General features: G+C 46.3%; 1 protein-coding gene across 3 annotated transcripts in view; it reads left to right on the top strand.

The window, feature by feature from the left end:
- Positions 1-19284, top strand: part of LOC111149981 (neuron navigator 2) — a 393207-nt gene that overhangs the window by 133180 nt on the left and 240743 nt on the right. For all 3 annotated transcript variants that reach the window (XM_022507270.1, XM_022507268.1, XM_022507267.1), the window contains exon 3: positions 1172-1224. In XM_022507270.1, the coding sequence (XP_022362978.1) occupies positions 1172-1224 (53 nt within the window). The remainder of the gene's footprint in view (positions 1-1171; positions 1225-19284) is intronic.

Here is a 19284-nt window from a genome sequence, read left to right as displayed (position 1 = left end):
TAATTCAACACAACGTCTTTCTCTTACTTCTCCAAGGAGCTAGGTGCTATTATGACTCCAAGAGTGTGTTTCAGATCTAATTTGGACTTACCATATGGTCTTGGAAGAGCCACTTTTAAGTCTCACGCTCCCATTTTCTATCCGTGTTACCATATTGGGAATAGGATTATTAGTAATCCTATCAGTATTAAGCAATATTAACATTTCTGACTAAAGATGAGGTGAGACAGTTAACAGATGCATGAAATGATGCTCAACTCATCGGAAAAATGCAAATCAAAACCACAGTGAGATCATCTCTCACCTGTCAGAGTGGCTAATATCAAAAACACCAGAAATAAGTGTTGGCGAGGATGTAGAGAAAGAGGAATGCTTGTGACTGTTGGTGGGAATGCAGACTGGTGCAGCCACTGTGGAAAACAATATGGAGGTGCCCCAAATAATTAGAAGTCGAATTACCATATGATCTAGTAATTCCATTACTGGATATTTACACAAAGTATACAAAAACACAAATTCAAAGGGATACGCACACCGCTGTTCATGGCAGCATTATTTACAATAGCCAAGGGGGAGGGACATGGTCGGAAATAGGTGATGGGGACTAAGGAGGGCACTGGTGATGACCACTGGGTGTTGAGCACACGTGTTGAATCACTATATTGTACACCTGACTCTAATATAACACTGTACATTAACTACACGGGAACTAAAGTTAAAAAAAAAATTAAGAAAAGATGAGGTGAGATGCTATCATCCATGCCTTTTGTCCCGAGTGGGGCTAAAGCTGGACCAATCCACTCTGAGCCATCCCACCTTCTGTGGGGAGATCACAGTCGCCTTTCGAAGAGCCCAAAGCGTAATCACAGTCCAGTCTATTTCTCAGTCCCCACATGTTTCTGTGATGCCCCATCGCTCCAAGACTGTCATCAGTGCAGTTGTCTCTGCTTTGGATGCTGACGACCTTGCCCCAGCTGTCCCCGGAGGACAGCAGCTCGATGAGTAAGTCCCGAAGCTTTTGAGCTGCGTCTCAGCATTTCTCATGGCTGCGCTGATTGGACAGGCCCCAGGATGGGCCTTAGGACGTGGTTGGCCTCAAGGGTCCTGAACATCACTACTCAAAGTATCTGGGGTGATTGTTTATTTTTCTGACTTGTGTTTCCTATTTCAGCAAATGAGAAGATTGAAGACATCAATGGCTGTCCGAAGAACAGATCGCAAATGGTGAGTGATACATGGCTGGCGAGTATTTGTGTGAGAGGAGGAAGCCCTGCCTCTCAATGGTATTGACCGTCTTGAGAACATTCCCACCAGAAACTTTCCCCTAGGGGATTATATTAATAAACTAACAGCTATTTCCTAGTAGCTGCGGTCGGCTTCTCTGAAATTTGTTGGCATTTACTAAAAAGTGGCCGAGATTTTTACGTAGATGGTGAGACAGGGAACATGATATACTGCCCTTTCTTTCAGAAACAAATTATGCAGACCTGGTGGAAATACACACTTGTTGAGAATTTGGACCATTGTGACTCATTCTGCTTTCTCAGAGGCATACAACAATCTCTGTATGTGGTACTGAGGCACAGATGGGGTCATGGTATCTTGCTCAGAAATCAGGGCATGTGGTCTGATTGCCTTTAAAGGTTAGAATGATGTGAAAGCACAGTGGTGACAGCAGATGTGAAATGTATAATCATATCCAGACCATTCTTAACCTTGACAAGTTATATGTTCTCTGGTATCATATGCTTAAGCTCTGATATTAAAGCTTTTTTTTTAATGTATCTTTGAACATCTGTTCTTGTTATATGTCCTGTAAATAAACTTTGAATTAAAATTCATGATCACTACTGAGTTCAGAAAACATGAAATTGCAATGCTCTGAGAACCTGATTTTTTCCTTTCAAAAGGCTTTTCAAACAGTCTTTACGCCAAGTACATATATATCAGACTGTTAAGATGATGCTACTCCTACCTGCTTAAAATACGAAGGTGGCAATTTAAGGACAACTTTCTATTTTTGCAGGACATTAATCTGCTTCTAGAAACCTAAGAAAAAGGCATAATCCGTTTTTTCTGACCTCCCCCACTCCCTTTGAGTTGACACAATTGGATACTGTCATTCTGGAATATAACAAAGTGATTGGCATTCCTTGGGTTTCCCTTTCAATTTTCCCAAGTATTTGTTATCCTCGTGAGTTGGACAGATCACCTTTTCAGCACACTTTCCTTTGCATGCATAAAAACACATTTTTTATCCCAAAGAGGAGAGGGTGGGTGGTGGGGAGTCCTCCTTCAGTTTACAGAGTGAAACAAGTTTCTCTCTCTCTCTTTTTTTTTTTTTTTTTGTCATTTCACGGGGATTTTGTTTCTTTTTGTTTGATCCAGAGAGCAACCCCTCCTTATGTAGGAAAGTCCCATACAGACATCTCATGGCTGCTTTGACTTCTGGAAAAGCTGGGCTGCTATTTTTGCTAGAGCTACCGCAGCTGTCTAGTGTATTAATAATTGAGAAAATTTGGAAGATAGAAGACTTAATTTAGTGCAAGCATTTTACACATGCAGTCATATCTTCACATGAAAGAGATACAGTCATTCCCCCGGGGTAGATACAAATGCATTTGTCCCAGCCCGTTATAATGCGTATGTAGACCTGACATTTGAAGGTAATGAACCTTTTATTCTCTTTGGCACTTTTGTATTTTCCGCACTTCCTGTTGGAGGTGTGAAAGCCCACTTTCCAAGATTATAAAATAATACCGCCATCTCAGATTCTTTGGTGCAAATTTAGTTCTAGATGCCAAGTGTTATTTATAAATGCTACCATGACACCAATGTAATTTTGTGGTTTCTCTAACTCTTTCAACTGTGAAAGTATTGTTTTCCTCTTTCTTTTTAATGGCCTGTGGGTTTGTGTGGGGGTTTTTGTTTTGTTTTGTTTTTTGTTTTTTGTTTTTTTTTTTAGAGCACAGGAATATAAAATCCTATAATTGTCTGTGATAATTAGTTCCAGCTAGGGGTGGGGAGGCAGACATGGTCTGGTAAACATAGCAGAGAATAGTTCAATGTCCAGGATGTGAGGCCAGGAAAATGGGAAAACCTCCACCACAGTCATTCCATTCTGCAGCAAAGGAGAAAGATGGTAAAGACAACAGGGCTATTGTTATTAGCCCCGCGATGCAAACTGTGACGGGTCCATAAGACGGAACCTCACCTGGGGCGCCTGGGTGGCTCAGTGGGTTAAGCCTCTGCCCTCGGCTCAGGTCATGATCTTAGGGTCCTGGGATGAAGCCCCGCATCAGGCTGTCTGCTCAGTGGGGAGCCTGCTTCCCCCTCTCTGCTTGCCTGTCTGCCTGCTTGTGATCTCTCTGTCAAATAAATAAATAAAATCTTTGGAAAAAAAAAGAAAAGAAAAAGACGGAACCTCGCCTGACCCACCAGGCTGCCCAGTAGCTCAGGTCTCAAATTCCTGCACTCCAGGCTCTACTTCAAATGTTCTTTTCCAAGAGGCTGGGGAAGTGAGAGCAGATAGCTCTGGCATCTCTCTATCCCAGGGGCACCGATGCACAGACGCAATAAGTATGGTGTTGTCCCTTTGACCTGCAGATCAGCAAAACTTTGCAGAGTGCTGACCATTGCCAGCCACTGGGGTCGGCCATGTGAATGCTCAGGTGAACGAGATGGGGTCCCTGCCCTCCAGGAGCTCCGTGATGAGTGGACAGGAGAGCAGAGAATAACAGTGCTGCCATTTGCACAGACCTCTGTGTACATGACACAGTGGGGGCCCATTGCATCTGAGAACGAGGGAGGGTCAAGAGTAACTTCTAGGGAGTGAGTCTGAAAGGCAAGAGGGTTCACCCCAAGGGAATGACGGGTGGACGAGGATTCACATTCCTGGAGCATATCTTTACTAAAGCTTGTCAGGGACCCTGCAAAGGAAGGTTTTGCAGCATTTGCTTATGATCCTACCCAAGGGCCCTAAGCTGTATCTAGGGAGACTCCTCTCCTCCAGTGAGGAGTGAGGCATGGAAGAGTCCAGAATGCAGCAGACCCCATAGCCATGGCAGTCTTCAGGTCTGGGACAAGCCTCCTGCATTCATCGTCACTCCCCAAATCGCCACATTTTGGGGAGCAACCCCCCACTGGGTCCTGGAGTGAAGTATGTTTGAAGGAAAATACTCACGGTCATCCAGCCCTGGAGAGGGACGTTCAGTCATGGGATCTGGGAACTGAAAATGCTACCTGGTGGGAAATGGTAGTTCCTGAGTTTATTGTTTGCTCTGACCTATAGCCGCACAGTGCCAGAAGGTTTGTGCACCCGTTCATGCTTGTGGGCACACCCCACCCTCTGGACTCTGCTATGGGCCTGCATAATGCTCCCCCAATTCTGGTGAAGAGACTGCAGTGCCACGTGGTGGAAAGCTGTCCCCAGGGCGAGACAAAACCAGAACCATCAGCATATACTGTAACCTGCTGGTGGCCCTCCTAGGATATGACCTTGATGGTGGGCACAAGGCAGGGAGGCATGGCAGGGACTTGCCTCTCCCTAGCAGGCTGGCCTCAGCTTGTGTTGAGGGAGTCCTTTGGGCAGTTTTGGGCTGACCTAGCCCCTCCGGGGGCCATGTCCTTGGAGACGGAGCTGTAGAAACGCTCCTGCCTGCCTCTCACCCACCAGGCCGTCCCTTTGGCCCTTAAATAAGTTTTGTGTGTGTGCGTCAGAGCTGGTTAAAATGTTTTGTCTGTTTAGCATTGCCATGGCAACCCAGGGGCATCTTTTTGGCTTTCAAGTGCTGTGTTCAGCAGAGTTACTTAGTTTGGGAGGAGAAACTGCCTGGAGCCTGGCCCGAGGGCACTGCCTCTCCTGGAACCCCTGGGCTCCAAGACAGAGCCTCACTTTGGGGCCTAGGAATGTCTGCTTCAGGGGGTGGTTTTCTTTTTTAATCATTATTATCTTACAGGGCTTAGCTTTCTGTTGTGGATGAGGAGAGGTGCAAAGTTAGCAAGGCCTGCTGGCCCTTTCAACGGAAAGCCCCAGGCCTGTTTATCCCTTTGGTTGCTGATCTCCGGCCCAGGGTCATCTGGGGCCTCCTAGTGCAGCCACCTCCTGAGCTCTCCAAGTGCTCTGCCTTCTTCTCTTGGTGCTTCTACTTTTTATTTATTTATTTCAAAGATGTTATTTATTTATTTTTAGAGAGAGACTGCACAAGCAAGGGGGAGGAGCAGAAGGGGAGAGGGGAAGGGCAAAAGAATCCCAAGCCGTCTCTGTGCTGAGTAAGGAGTCCGATGTGGGGCTCAATCTCATGACCCTGAGATTGTGACCTAAGCTGAAACTAAGAGTCCTGTGCTTAACCGACTGAGCCACTCAGGCACTCCCTTCCCATAGAGTGTCTAGATGGAGGGCCAACTGGTCTTGAGAACCATGCAGGCCAAGTTCAAGTTCCTCCTCTGCTGTCCTGTGGCCTTGAGCTCATTATTTAACCTTTTGAAGGCTCTATTTCCTGTTTCTGAAAATGGGGTTGATAATACAGCTCATAAAGTTTTTGTAGTACTAATGAGGCAGTGCAAGGGATAACCATGGGTAGTACTGCTGAAGATGACAAAATACAGCAAGAGCCTGTCGGGGTCCACCAGGTGCCAAGTGCCTGGCTCAGTGCTGCCCAGCTGTCCTCTCCCTCCATTGTCCCAACAGCCCTTTCAGGTAGGTGAGCTCGTTACCCCCATGCTCCTAGCATAGGAACAGCCCTTGATACATGGCAGTTTCTAGGACAATGGTGATTTGTGATTGTAGTTCATGTGTTGGGGACATGGAACCCTCTGGAAATCTGAGGAAAGCTAAGGCCCTCTCCTCCCTAGATCACACAGCCCCCAGAATTTTGCATATACCTGAGCAGACTGTAGATCCCAGAGGCCAGCCCATGTGTCCCCCCAGGGCTCCACAGACCCAGAGTTCAGTGCCCCTGCTGCTTAGGGCACAGCTCTGCCCCCCACCCTGTCCTTTCAGCAGTCCCCATGGACATGGTGGCACCTGATTCCCAAAACAATAGGAATTTGTATGTAGACACAGAGAAGTACCAGGCAGTAGTTTTCAAACTCACATTCCATGAGCAGAATCCACCCTCCCTCCCAAAAAACAGCACATGGGGACTGAGCCTTTACAAGGTCTCGTTCTTTCTTTCTTTCTTTTTTTCTTTTTTTTTTTTTTTTGGTCCCAGTTTACTCACTTAGGAAGCAGAGTTGGAACTCAAACCCAAGTCTATCTAGTTTAAGAGCCTGTGGCGTCCACTTCTGTGACAGAGAAAGGTATAATAAAAATAGTCTCCCCCTCCCCATTCCCTACCCTAATTTTTCATTTGTGGACAGAGCAGAATCAGCAGAAGGGAGGAGATTGAGTATTTCCAGAAAGGGCCTGGGCTGACCTGTGGATGGAACCTCAGGAGCGGAGGAAGGGCCCCAGTGAAAGGCAGCTCTTGAGATGGCCTTGGACAGGCCTGGTGCCAGGTACCTCCCCCTGCGTTCTCCACAGAGCCTCCTGGGCCAAGGCAAGGCCATCTGCAACAGAATCAGGTTTCCAGGCCCAGTGACCTTGGGGCCTCCCAACAGCTGAGAGAAAGCCAGCCACATGCCTAGGGAGTGTCTGAGATCCTTGGGCAGCTGAGGTGCCTCTTCCCTGGGCCCCTGAGCCTATTTTTATACCACCCTAAGGGCACACACATGTTACAGAACCAAGGAGGGATGAGGAAAAGTCCACAGGTCACTTAAAATTTAAAGCAAAGTGGAAAGAGTCCAGGGTGGGGACCATCCCCCACTTCCCACTCGATGGTACATCCATTGTCACTGCTTAGGTTTTGGCCGGTTATGGCTTTCAACACGGAGGCAACAACCATGTCTTAGCTTTCTGCCTCTTTGGCACATCTCTGTTTAAACCATCGTGGGCTGCCCCTTCCCCTTTCCATGCTCTTGAGCACACAGTAGAAGGTCCTTCACAATCCACTAGCCATCATTGCTTACCACTCGGCCTCTCCAACTCCATACCCTGGGCATTCTGGAGCATGGGGTGCCCCCAAAAGAGGCTGTGTACTCCTGTCTTTGTACTTAGCCACATGCTGTCCAGACTGCCTGGAAGAACTGAGGATCATCCCATGTAGATACTGTGACCTTTAATCTTCAGGTCAATTGTTATCTCAAGTAATTGAGATAATTAGGTGCCTGTCCTCTTTCCTGTCTCCTGGTATTAGGTACCTGCATTTCTCATAGCACCCCCTTGTGGTTGTCTGTTGAATTGTCTTCTTGAAGGAGATGCTGTGTCTTTCACCTGAGTATCCTAACTTAGGATACACTTAGATGATTGGCATCTAGTAGGGGTTTAATAAGTGTTGGATGGTTGGGCAGACAGATGGATGGATGGAAAGACTAAGAAGGGAGCTGGACTTGCCCATGTGACTAAAGGATTGTAACCTACCCTCATCAGATCCTTATTTATGGCCATAATATGGGTATTGGAAGTTCTTTAGTGTTATCCCAGAAGTATCGTTTCTACTCTTAATTTCTCTCTTTCTTGGTTTATCCAAAAGACCCAAGTAGGACAAATTAGTTAACTTTTAGTTTATTGAGTTCTTTTATATCACTCGAGGTAAACATACTAGGGATCCTTACAACCACCAGAGATTATTAACATTGATAATAAGAATGTTAAGTGCTTGGAGTGCCTGGGTGGCTCAGCTGATTAAGCTGATTAAGCTGCCTTGGGCACACGTCATGATCCCTGGGTCCTGGGATAAAGCCCCGAGTCAGCCTCCCTGCTCAGCGGGGAGTCTGCTTCTCTCTCTCCCTCTATCCTTCCCCCTTGCTCCTGCTCTCTTTCTCTCTCTAAATCAGTCAATAAATAAAAATCTAAAAAAAAAATGGTAAGTACTTTACGTGTTTTAGCTCCTTTTATTCTCCTAGAATGAGAAATCGATCTTGCTCATTCCATTGAATGGTGTGGAGAAGCTAGACCCTGCTGCCGTTCGTTGTGCTCTGCCAGGGGCTAAATGTGAGTCATGTTAGAGAATCTCTCCTTCTCTTCCCCTCCTGCTGCAGAGCCTGGGGTTATTGCCTTGTCCCAGATTCTGTCTGTGTTCTTACATAAGAGTAGCAAACATGTATCCAATATACTTCTGACCGGGCAATGTTAGAGACCTCTGCATTGACAGATTTTATCTTCATAAAACCCTATGAGAGCAGTTACCTTTATTCCCATTTCACAGATGAGGAAACAGAGAGGCTTAGTAACAAGCATGAGGTCACACAGTGAAGAAGAGACAAGCTGGGATTTGAACCCTGAAAGCCTGGCTCTAAAGCCCGTTCCCTTAACTGTTAGGCTATTCTACATCTAAGGAAACTGACTAGAGAAGAGAAAAGATGGACTGGGATGTGGCGGTACTGTGGGGCGCCTGGGTGGCTCAGTGGGTTAAAGCCTCTGCCTTCGGCTCAGGTCATGATCCCAGGGTCCTGGGATCGAGCCCCACATCAGGCTCTCTGCTCCGCAGGGAGCCTGCTTCCTCCCCTCTCTCTCTGCCTGCCTCTCTGCCTACTTGTGATCTCTCTCTCTCTCTCTGTCAAATAAATAAAATCTTTAAAGAAAAAAAAATCACATTTGTGGTACTGGCCCTCCTATAGGTGTGGGGCAGAGCCTGGGTAGAGGCCTTCCTTCACGAGAAGGAGATTTGGTTTGAAGACGACTGGAATCAGGCAGCCTTGGGTCTCCCGTCCGGGACCGTGTGTGCTGGGCAGTTGACTAAATCTGAGCCTGCCCTCCTCTGTGAAAGGGGGTTGTAATGGAAGCTGCCTCTTAGGGTTTCTGCCAGGGACAAATGAGGGATGGTATAATTAGCACCTGGTCTCACCCCGGCGCATGGCGAGAGCACATTAGATGTTTTCCATTCCCTGCTTATGAGTCCTGTAGATCCTGACTACTGTGCACTGAAAGGTTTATTCACACTCCAAGTAGGCACCCAGTATGGTAGGCTGAACAGGGGACCCCCAGAAGTTCCACATACTAATCTTAGGAACCTGTGTGAATGTTATCTTACATAACACAAAGGACTGTGCAGGTGTGATTAAGTGAAGGGTTTTGAGACAGGAAAATTATCCTGGATTATCTGGGCAGGCCCGGTATGATCACCAGAATCCTTCCCAGGACAGCAAGGAGGTGAGTGAGGACATGTGATTATGGGACCGGGGTGGGAGTGGGAGGCAAGAGACTGGCAGATGCTCCTCCTGGCTCTGAAGAGGTTAGAAGGGGCCATAAACCAAGGCATGCCGGTGGCCTCTAGAAGCTGGAGAAGAGAAGGAAAAACTGATTTTCCCCTAGAGCTTGCAGAATGGATCTAGCAGGTCGACTCCTTTATTGTAGCTCTCCGAGACTCTAAGAGAATTTTAGGTTGCTTTAAGCCACTAAATTCTGGTCCCTTGTTACAGCAGAAGCAGGAAACTAATACTCTCTGGGATTCAACCAAAATAATTCTTGCCGTATTAGAAGTATGCTACCTGAGTTTCTAGCAGAGGCTCATTTGGCTACTATGAGCCCCTCGGGTTTCTGAGTTGGCCGGAAGTTGCTTCCGTTGTTAGAAGACTTCAGAACAGCGTGCCGCCTTTGAGCTAAATTCAGAGCAGGTCACTGTAGGGAAGTAGGAAGAGAACAGAGCTCCATATTTAGTTTCTGGCAGTGGAGGGCCATATTGTGGGTGGCCTCAGACCCTACGCTGTCCCGGGGTCCACAGGTGTCAATTACAACTTGGGCCCCAGGGACTTGTGACCTCTTCTCGAACCTACACTTATGAGTAGGTATTGTGCTCCCCAACTAATGTGTGTTTGTCTTGTAGCTAATACGACATTTAAACACATTTTGAGACATTTATTGTATTTTGTTTAATAACATCCAAGCTTTGTAGTATGTATAACTTCTTTTTCATCTTTTGGTTCAATAAAAATCTCCATATTCCCAGCACCTGGCACAGGGCTAAGTACATTGGAAGCGCTCAGCTCATGTTTCTTAGATGAACGAGCTTCAGCAATCAGTGGCCCGACTGTCCAGGAACTGCCCAGAGAGTGTGGGTGATGTCACACGTGAACTTTCAATATGTCAGATATGTACTATGTATTTTGTATTTTTCAGTGTTGTAAAGAAACTTGAGTTGTCTTAAGCCAAGAAATTCTCTCCAATCATCTCTCTCATGATTGTATATTTTAACTTAGTTGTAAAGACGTGTGAGAAAGACCCCCATAGAGCAGATTATTTTCCTTAATGAGGGAAGTAGCATTTGGTTCAGCAAAGCTTTCCGGAGCAGAGCCCCCCACCCCCACTCCGGAGTGCCCAGGGGCATCACCTGGAGGGCTTGTCCCAACAGGGCTGGGCCCCACCCCCCAGAGCTGCTGATTCAGGAAGCCTAGGGTGGAGCTGGGGTATTTGCATTTTTAAATGAGCAAATCTTGGGCACCATGCTGATGCTGTTGGTTTGGTGACCACACTTTGCCAACGGTTAGCTTCAAGCTAAGTACAGAAAGCCTCTTTGGGGCTCTGCCTGTGCAAACACACATGTAAATGTGAATTAGCTTGCAAAGTTTTTTAAAATTTGTAAAAATTAACAGTATCTCTAGAGGGTTTATTTAAATTTCAGGATTTTGAATGAGCCAGTCATTTTGCTTTTTTGGAAAGGTTAAGATGCTTTAGATGTCCCCATGTCTGAGAACTGTGGTAGGCTTGGAATGGATCAGATCTGAATTGTGCTCATGGCCATGGTCTTGGAGTCTGCCAGCACATTCTCTGTCCCTTCTAGCTCACTTAACCTGTATGACCCTTGGTTTCCTCTATTGAAAAATGGAAGCGATAATCCTTTAGCACATTGTACTTAGCTGCCTGCCTCCCAGTAGATGATAATGTCTTTGAGGGTGCTGTTGCATCTGTCCATCTGTCCATATGGCCTGGCACCTGGTAGATGCTCAGGGAATATTTACTAAAGAAACACTCAGCACACCTGCCTGGGGACTGAGGCACTGTCAGTGGCAAAGTGGTGCTCCATGAGGTTCAAGAACTTAGCAAATGTGAGGAGATGTGGAGGGAGAATAGCCACACATCTTCTTGAACTAGAAAAGAGATCGGATGGTGACTTATAACCATGAAGATTGTGGTTTACAGAACAGCCATCTGGGCCTCATGCTTGGATCCATCTTACATGTAGTTCCTGTGTTTCAGCCTAGCATCAAAGGGGGGGGTCTTTTGTATGTGTGGAGTTTTGTTTGTTAGTTTAAAAGAAATATTTATTTGACAGAGAGAGATCACAAGTAGGCAGAGAGGTAGGCAGAGAGAGAGAGGAGGAAGCAGGCTCCCCACTGAGCAGAGAGCCTGATGTGGGGCTCGATCCCAGGACCCCAGGACCATGACCTGAGCCGAAGGCAGAGGCTTTAACCCACTGAGCCACCCAGGTGCCCCTGTTTGTTTTAATTTTTCCATGATGCAGAACTGAGCCAGGACTTCCTCTTTGCACTTGGGTAAAGCACAGTTAGCCTATGGTGTCTGCATTTTGGGGACTGGTCGGTAGAGATGAAAGCCCGTGGGCTCAACCTCAGCAAAGGGAGGAGGACAGTTGCCTACGAGCTGAGGTCAAGTCCCAGAAAACCTTTTAAAACAAACAAAAAATCTTGAATTGATGCCGATAGATGAAAGTCAACATACTTCGTAAAAATTGATCTTCTAGTCCATCCATCTTCCCTTCCTTCCTTCCTTCCCTGATGATCTACCAGTGCTGGGTTGGCACTCCTCAGGCCAAAATTGGCTAAACCCGGGTAGCAGCTGCCCCCTCCAGAAGGGTGTGGGCTGCATTTGTCCTATGCTCCACCATTCCCTATTGTCTTACATGCAGATTTTGTTACTCATTTGTTACTGGCCTGCCCCTTACACACATTTGAGGTTTGTGATCCCCGAACTGTTGCATTCTTAGGAGTGTCATGAACTTCTTCAGAGATCCTAAGCACTGGCATATGGGCATTTGAAAGATCCTTGTTTGGGGAGCATTTTGACTTGAAAATAATGCCCATAAATGTTTATATTAATAATTTTCTGCTCCTGAAGATTTCAAACACTAGGAAAGGAACATAAATATCTCCTACAAAACATGTACAGGAGAATGTGGGGAGAGTCAGCTCCTTCCTCTGTGAAGTGTCCTTTGTCCTTCCAATATGAAGATGAGATTTGGTTCAGAAGGACTGATGACTCGCCATCACACACAGCTGAAATCCCAGGGTCGGGGAGGTGACCACAGTGGTCCATAGCAATAGTGAAGCCCTTGCCATTTCATTGTTAACATTCCATGCTTGTAGGGGGCTTCACAGATTTAAACCTCTTTCCATTAAGTGTTCTGATTCCCACTCTACCATGTGTTTAGTATCTGTAAGGGGACTTTAGTGCCTCCATTTCCCCATCTGGAAAATGGTGATAGCAACTACCTCATCTACTGGTGAAAATTAACTAAAATAATGACATATGCCAAAGAATTTATCCCAGTGCTTTGTGTTTTCTAAGCATGTAAATGTTAGTTTCTTAAGTCTCCGTAAGGCTTTCTGCATGCCCATTTTTCTGAAAGGAAAACTGAGGCTCAGGGAAATCAAGGACCTTATCCTAAGATAGTCAGGAAGCTGAGAAATCCACAGATGTCCTCTCTTGGTCCCGTCTCTCTGGGAGAGTAAAATTTCCCATCCGTAATGGCTCCAGTCACAATGCAGCAGACAACACTTTGACTTAAGGTTTATCCTCTGGAGGAGATGGGAGTGGATGGTAAAATCTTTTCTTTTTCACACTTTTCTCTGAAGGAGCAGGAAGACAAGAGGTGGAAATCCAGGCAGCCTGGATTCTTTTCACTGTTGTGAAGGATACCTAGTTCCCTTTCCTGGGAGATTTTGAGAGAAATCAACTGGGAATTAAAGCCTTTCCTGGGCCCCATCCTGCTTCTCTAAGGGAATCCTGAAGTGGGAGCTCTGACTAAAGCAGAGGGTCCTTCAGAGGGTCAGCCTACAGATGGGGTGTTTCCTTTGACTTGATGTTTTTCCTCTGTTTTGTGAGACTCCTTTCAGAGACTTGCAGAGATTTTATTCTGAGTTTCAGATGTACTGATGCTTTATTTATGAATAGCTCTAAAGCGCTCTATTTTTATAATCACCAGCAGTTTAATTTTAGCCTTTAAGAGGAACTTATATTCCTTATAGGAATTGTATGAAATAAGATTATGAAATAAAATTGTATGAAATGGCCAATATTTCACCATTTTTAACCTCCAAAAAATTGCAGTCTTATCTGGTTCAGCTGGATCCTTGACAAGGACAGAAATAGTAACAGAGATTAGCATTAAAAATTGACACTATTTCTTCCCAGGTGCATTAGATATCTTGTAGCCTTGGAAAGCTCAAGGATATCCTGTAATAGAGACCTTCCTTGTCTAGTCTGTTCTTTTCTTCCGGCAGGCTTGGTGCCTCTGACATTCTGCCTATGGCAGTGAACAGAGTGGAGAATTATTTTAATTATTCATAGAATCCTTAATTTTTGATACCATATGACTTCTGATTGGGTGGCATGTAGCTCTTTGCATAGATCAAATTTTAGAATTCGAAACCATTAGTCAATTCTCGCATCTGGGTATATTTTGTGTGCTACTTGCAAAATCTCCCCAATTACATATGAATCATCATCAGCGGTCTAGAATTCAGGCTGCGCTCTGAGGCCATACCTACTAACAGCTTTTTGAAATTAAAAAAAAAAAAATAGATTGAGATGATGTATAAGAAAGTTGCTAGTAGTGTGCCTGGCATATAATAATGACCCACTAATGACTAGCAGCCTCTGAAATTGGAGTGGAAAGGGAAGGGCAATTTTTGAATTCCATCTCCTGCAGAAAAGAACATGACCGGGGGGTGTTTGCAGGCATAGGACGAAAGAGCAGACACCTTCATCCCTGCCTTCACCAGTAGGAGGGCAAAGCCTTCTGAACTGGGCACGAAGGCGCTCTGCTTAGCTTTGCTTTCCTGATTATTGATGCTGCCAGGGTGTTTCTTGAAGTATGTGCTGGCTGTCCTTGGAATTGCACGGTTGAAATCTAGGGACTGATTGCTCACGAGCAGCCCAGAAGAACCAGAGCTACAGATGATGGTGAACTGGCTGAAAAACAAAAGTGCACTCACAGGCTGGTCTGCGGGAACTGACCACCCAACTGGGGGGCAAGTCTGGCTCCTGGTATTCATCTGCAAAAGGTCCCATTACCCTGTTCCTGTGTATATATTTGGTCTGTGGGGAAAATGACCTATTCTAGCAATACTTCCATGGAGGATTTGCTGCTGCACTCGTGGAATGTATCGAGGGTCTGTTTTGTTTTACATTATGTTTCTCGTCTGCCTCTTGAAGACTTTGTGGTGGTTTATGGGTTTAAGGATATAAATATGGCCAAGATACAAGAAGAACCAGACTGTAAAGAGCACAGTGAGTCCATGTCAGGCTTTTGAGTTGGTGAGTTGATAGGTGTGTAACCCTTCCCACGTTTGGGATCTGTGTTTAGTGGGGAGATTTCTGCTTCAAGTCTGCTTTTGTGTAGGGGGCTGTCTGTCATGTGGGGAAGGACCACACTATCTTGTCCCCTCTGTTTCCCCTTCCCCTGAAGCAGAGGCTGTAAGAGAGTAAATAGTCATTATTCATCAAAGAATGCATGAGGCTACCAGGTTTTAGTTAGTTCCTGGGTGGAAATCTCTAGCATGTGTCCACGGAACCTCTCTTCTCTGTTGGTTCAAAAGGCAGCCCCACGTTTGGGGTCCAGAAGGCAGGCGTTGTTGAAGTTGGTGTCTGAATTTGTACCCTTCTCTGTAGGAAAAACCAGGTTTTTCCTCAAAAGATCATTGCTCCTTCTTAATGAAACTGTTTGTTTGTTGTCTTAGGGTTTTTTATGTAACTTAGTAAGGGAGACTTTGAACCAAAATCTTTTGGGATAGAAACTGCTGATTCTAACAGGGTGGAAAGAATTCTAGCTACAAGGAACCCATTCATAGAGAGGCCATGCGAGTGCTGTGTAATGTAGTAAGCCTCAGACTGTCTCACAAATTCCAAAATGATCCTGTACTTCCAGGAGAGGCCAGTGATCTCTCATATTCTGCTTTTATGGAATTTATTGAAGAAAGAGTCTTTTAAAGCTCTGGCTATGTAAAGTTCCAGACCTTGACCCAGGTCAACCCATCTCTGCCTCAGTATCTCTGCTGAGAGAGTTCTATACATTTCTGTGTTCTATTAAAGCAGTTAATGTATTTTGCTAGAGTCTAGAAACCTAGTGGAGATCATCGTTTCATCAACAGCAGAATCAGGATTGGAACGCAGATTTGTCGTACTCCAAAGCCTGTGTTATGTCCCTGAATACTACTCCTTAGCCCTAATCACTCCCCACTAGCATTTGTATCCAGCTCCTAACTTGGAGGCCTCACCTTGGAACTGTCCCTTTGTGGGGAAGACCAGGAAGTGAGGCAACATGACTCTGAAACTGGAGCGGGGAGGTGATGTTAGCAGTGGCAAGCAGCAAGCCGGACGAATGCACATGGAGGCATCCGCTGGGCCTCCCGACCGCACCGATCCCCAGTGGAACTGTCCCCCTCCTTGCTACCAATCGATGCTCTGCAGACCTCAACTATAAGGGTTCATTTTGGGAGCCTCCAGTGTCAGGACTGACTTCTAGAACGTTCCTACCCCTCCCTTTCCAGATTTCTCTTTGTCTCGAGGGAAAAATTGAGAAGTCAGAATATAATAGGAAAATGAGGTATTCTAAGCATTTGGAAGCAAAGTGGAGAAAGATCGTCACTGGAGGAATTTGAGATTCTTGTTTTCAATTTTCTTTTTTTTTTTTAATCCATATGGACCTACCCATTTGCTGTAATAGCAGAGAGACTCCTATAAAGCTTTTTTCCTCCCTTTTCTTTCTTTTTCTTTTTTTTTTAAAGGAGCTCTTGACAACATCTTGGAAAGCTGAAGTTATGTTATATACAGTAAGATGGGTAACATTGCCAATTAAAGGAAAGAGCTGGGCAAGGCATTAAAGCAGCAAGCGCCATCTAGCCCAAGTCCCACATTCTTCAGCTTTCTGTTTCAAAGCTGCCAAGAAGGCTAGAGCTGATGTGCTGAATGGCCAAAAGTGGGACAGAAAGGGTGGAGCCCCTCGTGCTATTGGTCTAGGATGGCTCCATGTATCAGCCAAGCAAGCAGCAACTTTGGGGGCTCACAAGGGGAGATGCCCTTGAACATCTCTCCACCTAAGAGAATTTGAAATGCCACCTAATAGTTCCCTCATTTCTGGGGTCTCCTAAGATGAAAATCATAATGGCCAGGCTCCACCAGCTCGGTCCCATGGGACTGTGTCTCCAGGACCACACTGTGGCCCATGAGGCATATGATCACGGGCTGGTGCTGGGCCCCAACACTGAGAGAGGTGTCTGAGTAACAGTTCAGCTGGACAAATCCTGCATCAGGTCATGACATGGAATGCAGAGGGAAGAGACAACACAGGTGAGGCAGGCATATAGGAGAAGCACATAGTTCATTTTGCTTTCTGGCTTTTGGTTTGGTTTCATGATTACACTTTCTTTCTTTCCTCTTTTATTTATTTCTTTTACTTTCTCTTTTCTATTTTTATTCTTGGAAAGGGGCAGAGGAAGGAGTGTCAGAAAGGTATGGTGGCCTGTTGGTTAAGAAGCAGATCTTCCTAATACATGTGACCACAGATGCTGACCTCCCATTCCCATCCCTCCCTATCTCCATGCCCAGCCCAGATGTCACTGGAGCCCCCACTTCAAGGACACTGCTTGAGCCATCCCAGACACAAAATAGCCCAGCTTCAAGCTTTCAGATTGGAAGGGCTTTTCCTGGCTGCTGTTGCCCTGGTAATGGTGGGGAGAGAGTACACTCCAAGGCTTCCCTAAGAACTGGAAGGAGCCCTGCCTTCTTTCTCCTGTGAGTTATTGAAGGTGGCCCTGTGTGGCCAGCCCTCTTCTCTTGCTCAGTGTCCTATCTCCTAGCTCTTTTCCTCTGCCTGTTGGCCTCCAGCCATTTTGATTCTGTTTTGGTTATCAGAACGGGGTATGCTGTACATCCTGCATGGAACCTTCAAAGCCGTAGGTTTACTGGGTTTGGAATGGTCTGTCTCCCCGCTCTTGGGTCCCAGTTAACTCTTGGGTCTCAGCTCATATTCCCCTTCAGTCGGTAAATCTTGAGCAGTGTGCTCCTCACTGTTCTAGGTGCCTGGGGCCATGTCAGTGAGCAGATGGACAAAAAGCCCTGTCTCTTTGAACCTCCATGCTATCTCTTCCTTAAGAAGTTTTTATTCAGGGGCGCCTGGGTGGTTCAGTCGGTTAAGCATCTGCCTTCAGCTCAGGCAGGATCTCAGGGTCCTGGGATTGAGTCCTGCATAGGGCTCCCTGCCCAGTAGGGAGCCTGCTTGTGCCCGTTGGCTGTCTTTTGTCTCTCTCTCTCTCTCTCTGGCAAATAAATAAATAAAATCTTTTAAAAAATAAAATTTTCTTTAAAAATTTTTTAAAAAATCCAACCCTTCTCCCCAATCCCCTGGGTAGATGAGGTCTTCTAGTACATGAGAGATGTTGTCTCTTACTTGTGCATTATTATTAATAATGTCCAGTCCCCCCTTCTGTGAGGTCAGGAATTATTCACCACTGTATACCCAGTAGGTGTTCAGTAGGTAGGGGGTCAAGGAATGGATAAATGAATGGAGGAATAATTATTTTTGTTGACAAGTAACAGCATCAGGGTCATACTTCAGGAAGGAAGTTGTTTGAGCCAATGCACGAGGCTCCTGAGGAAGCTACACTGTTGTGCTTTTAGACCATCCAGGACTTGCAAGTTCTTACTCCGCCTTGTCTGGGGTCCGGGTCTACCATTCCCAAGGCGCTGGGTATTTCATGACTTTGAAAAATGGCTGTAAGCATGCCTGACTTTCATATAGCAGCTGTTTGCCTCTCCTCCCAGGACAGAGATCTCCAAGGGGCCCCAGTGAGAAACTCTTAGCTCATGATAACTCGTGCCCCATTTGCTCGCATGCCCGGAGCCCCATCTTCCCCCCTGGGCCGGGTAGTGCCCAGAGGGATGGTCTTCGTTTGCATTTATCATCTTCATGCGCTTTGCACTCAGCTACACTGGTATTCAGAGAAAAATGCTGCCATGACAACTGCCACAACAGATGGTATTTGATCAGTCTCTAAGCTACGGAGGAGATACACAGCCGTTCTTCCGAGGTTTGCATATTTCACTTTATCATGAGACCCAGGACAGCCTTAACCATGGTCAAAATGTGAAGTTTTCCATTTGCCTCCCATCCCTCCCCCTTCTGTTTCCAGTTGTTTGGCATTTGTTTTGATTCTCCTTGCTCTCTGGCTGTCCTGGGTGGAGATGGGCTCTTGGATGTGGGAAGCAAAGACGGCAATGCACACAGTCCGTGGAAGTTGCCCTGCAAGTCTCAAGTACAGAGATTGTTGAGAAACTATCCAGCTTGGGGATGGAGATCCCGACTGAGACTGGGAGGGAGCCCTCACTGTAGCCTCTCTCTCCTGGATCATCATAGTCACAGACGGCATACGGTGAAGGCCACCCGTGGCCCTAAGCAAAGGGAAGACTGTGCATGTCCATCTTGGTCTTGGTTTGTCACCTTACTCTACCTGTGCCTGCAACCAAACCCCATTCTGCTCCCAGGGTCTCCAAGCCACGTTGTGGTCCCACTTCTGGGCTTTCCACCTCCACCCCACCGAAAACTCCAGAAGCTTCTTTCCAGAGCTCTTGGACCCATTTCTATGGCAGTGATGACCACAGAAGCCTTCTCCCCCAGTGCAAAGTGCGGCTCCCACCATCCCCACCCCCAACACTGGAATGTCAGGCTTTGCACAGATTTTTGTCAGCTAATTTTGGAAAGTAGTTTATATTGGCTGCTATGTGTTAATGAACCACTTTGGTCGTATTTACATACTTTGCTGCTTAAGAGCCTTTCCCATCACTCTGCATTCCCAACTCTAATCAGATCCGCCTCTCACCCTGTGTGTCTGGGGAGCACATGCACCCCAGGGCTCATCAGCGCTAGGCACGGGGACACCCTTGTGCTTGCTGAGGGCCCCTGGCCAGGCCCTCACTGGGTGTGGTGGCGGTGTGTAGTTTCAACGGTGCACGAGGATAGATTGCTTGTTTACTGTATGGTACTTGGAAGAAAACCTTAAGGTGAATTTCAGTCA

This window comes from Enhydra lutris, unplaced genomic scaffold (genome assembly GCF_002288905.1).
Source record: "Enhydra lutris kenyoni isolate GAN:26980312 unplaced genomic scaffold, ASM228890v2 scaffoldscaffold22, whole genome shotgun sequence".
In the NCBI taxonomy this organism is placed as follows: domain Eukaryota; kingdom Metazoa; phylum Chordata; class Mammalia; order Carnivora; family Mustelidae; genus Enhydra; species Enhydra lutris.
Note: the sequence above shows the minus strand (reverse complement) of the source record. Positions and strands in the feature narration are given on the sequence as shown.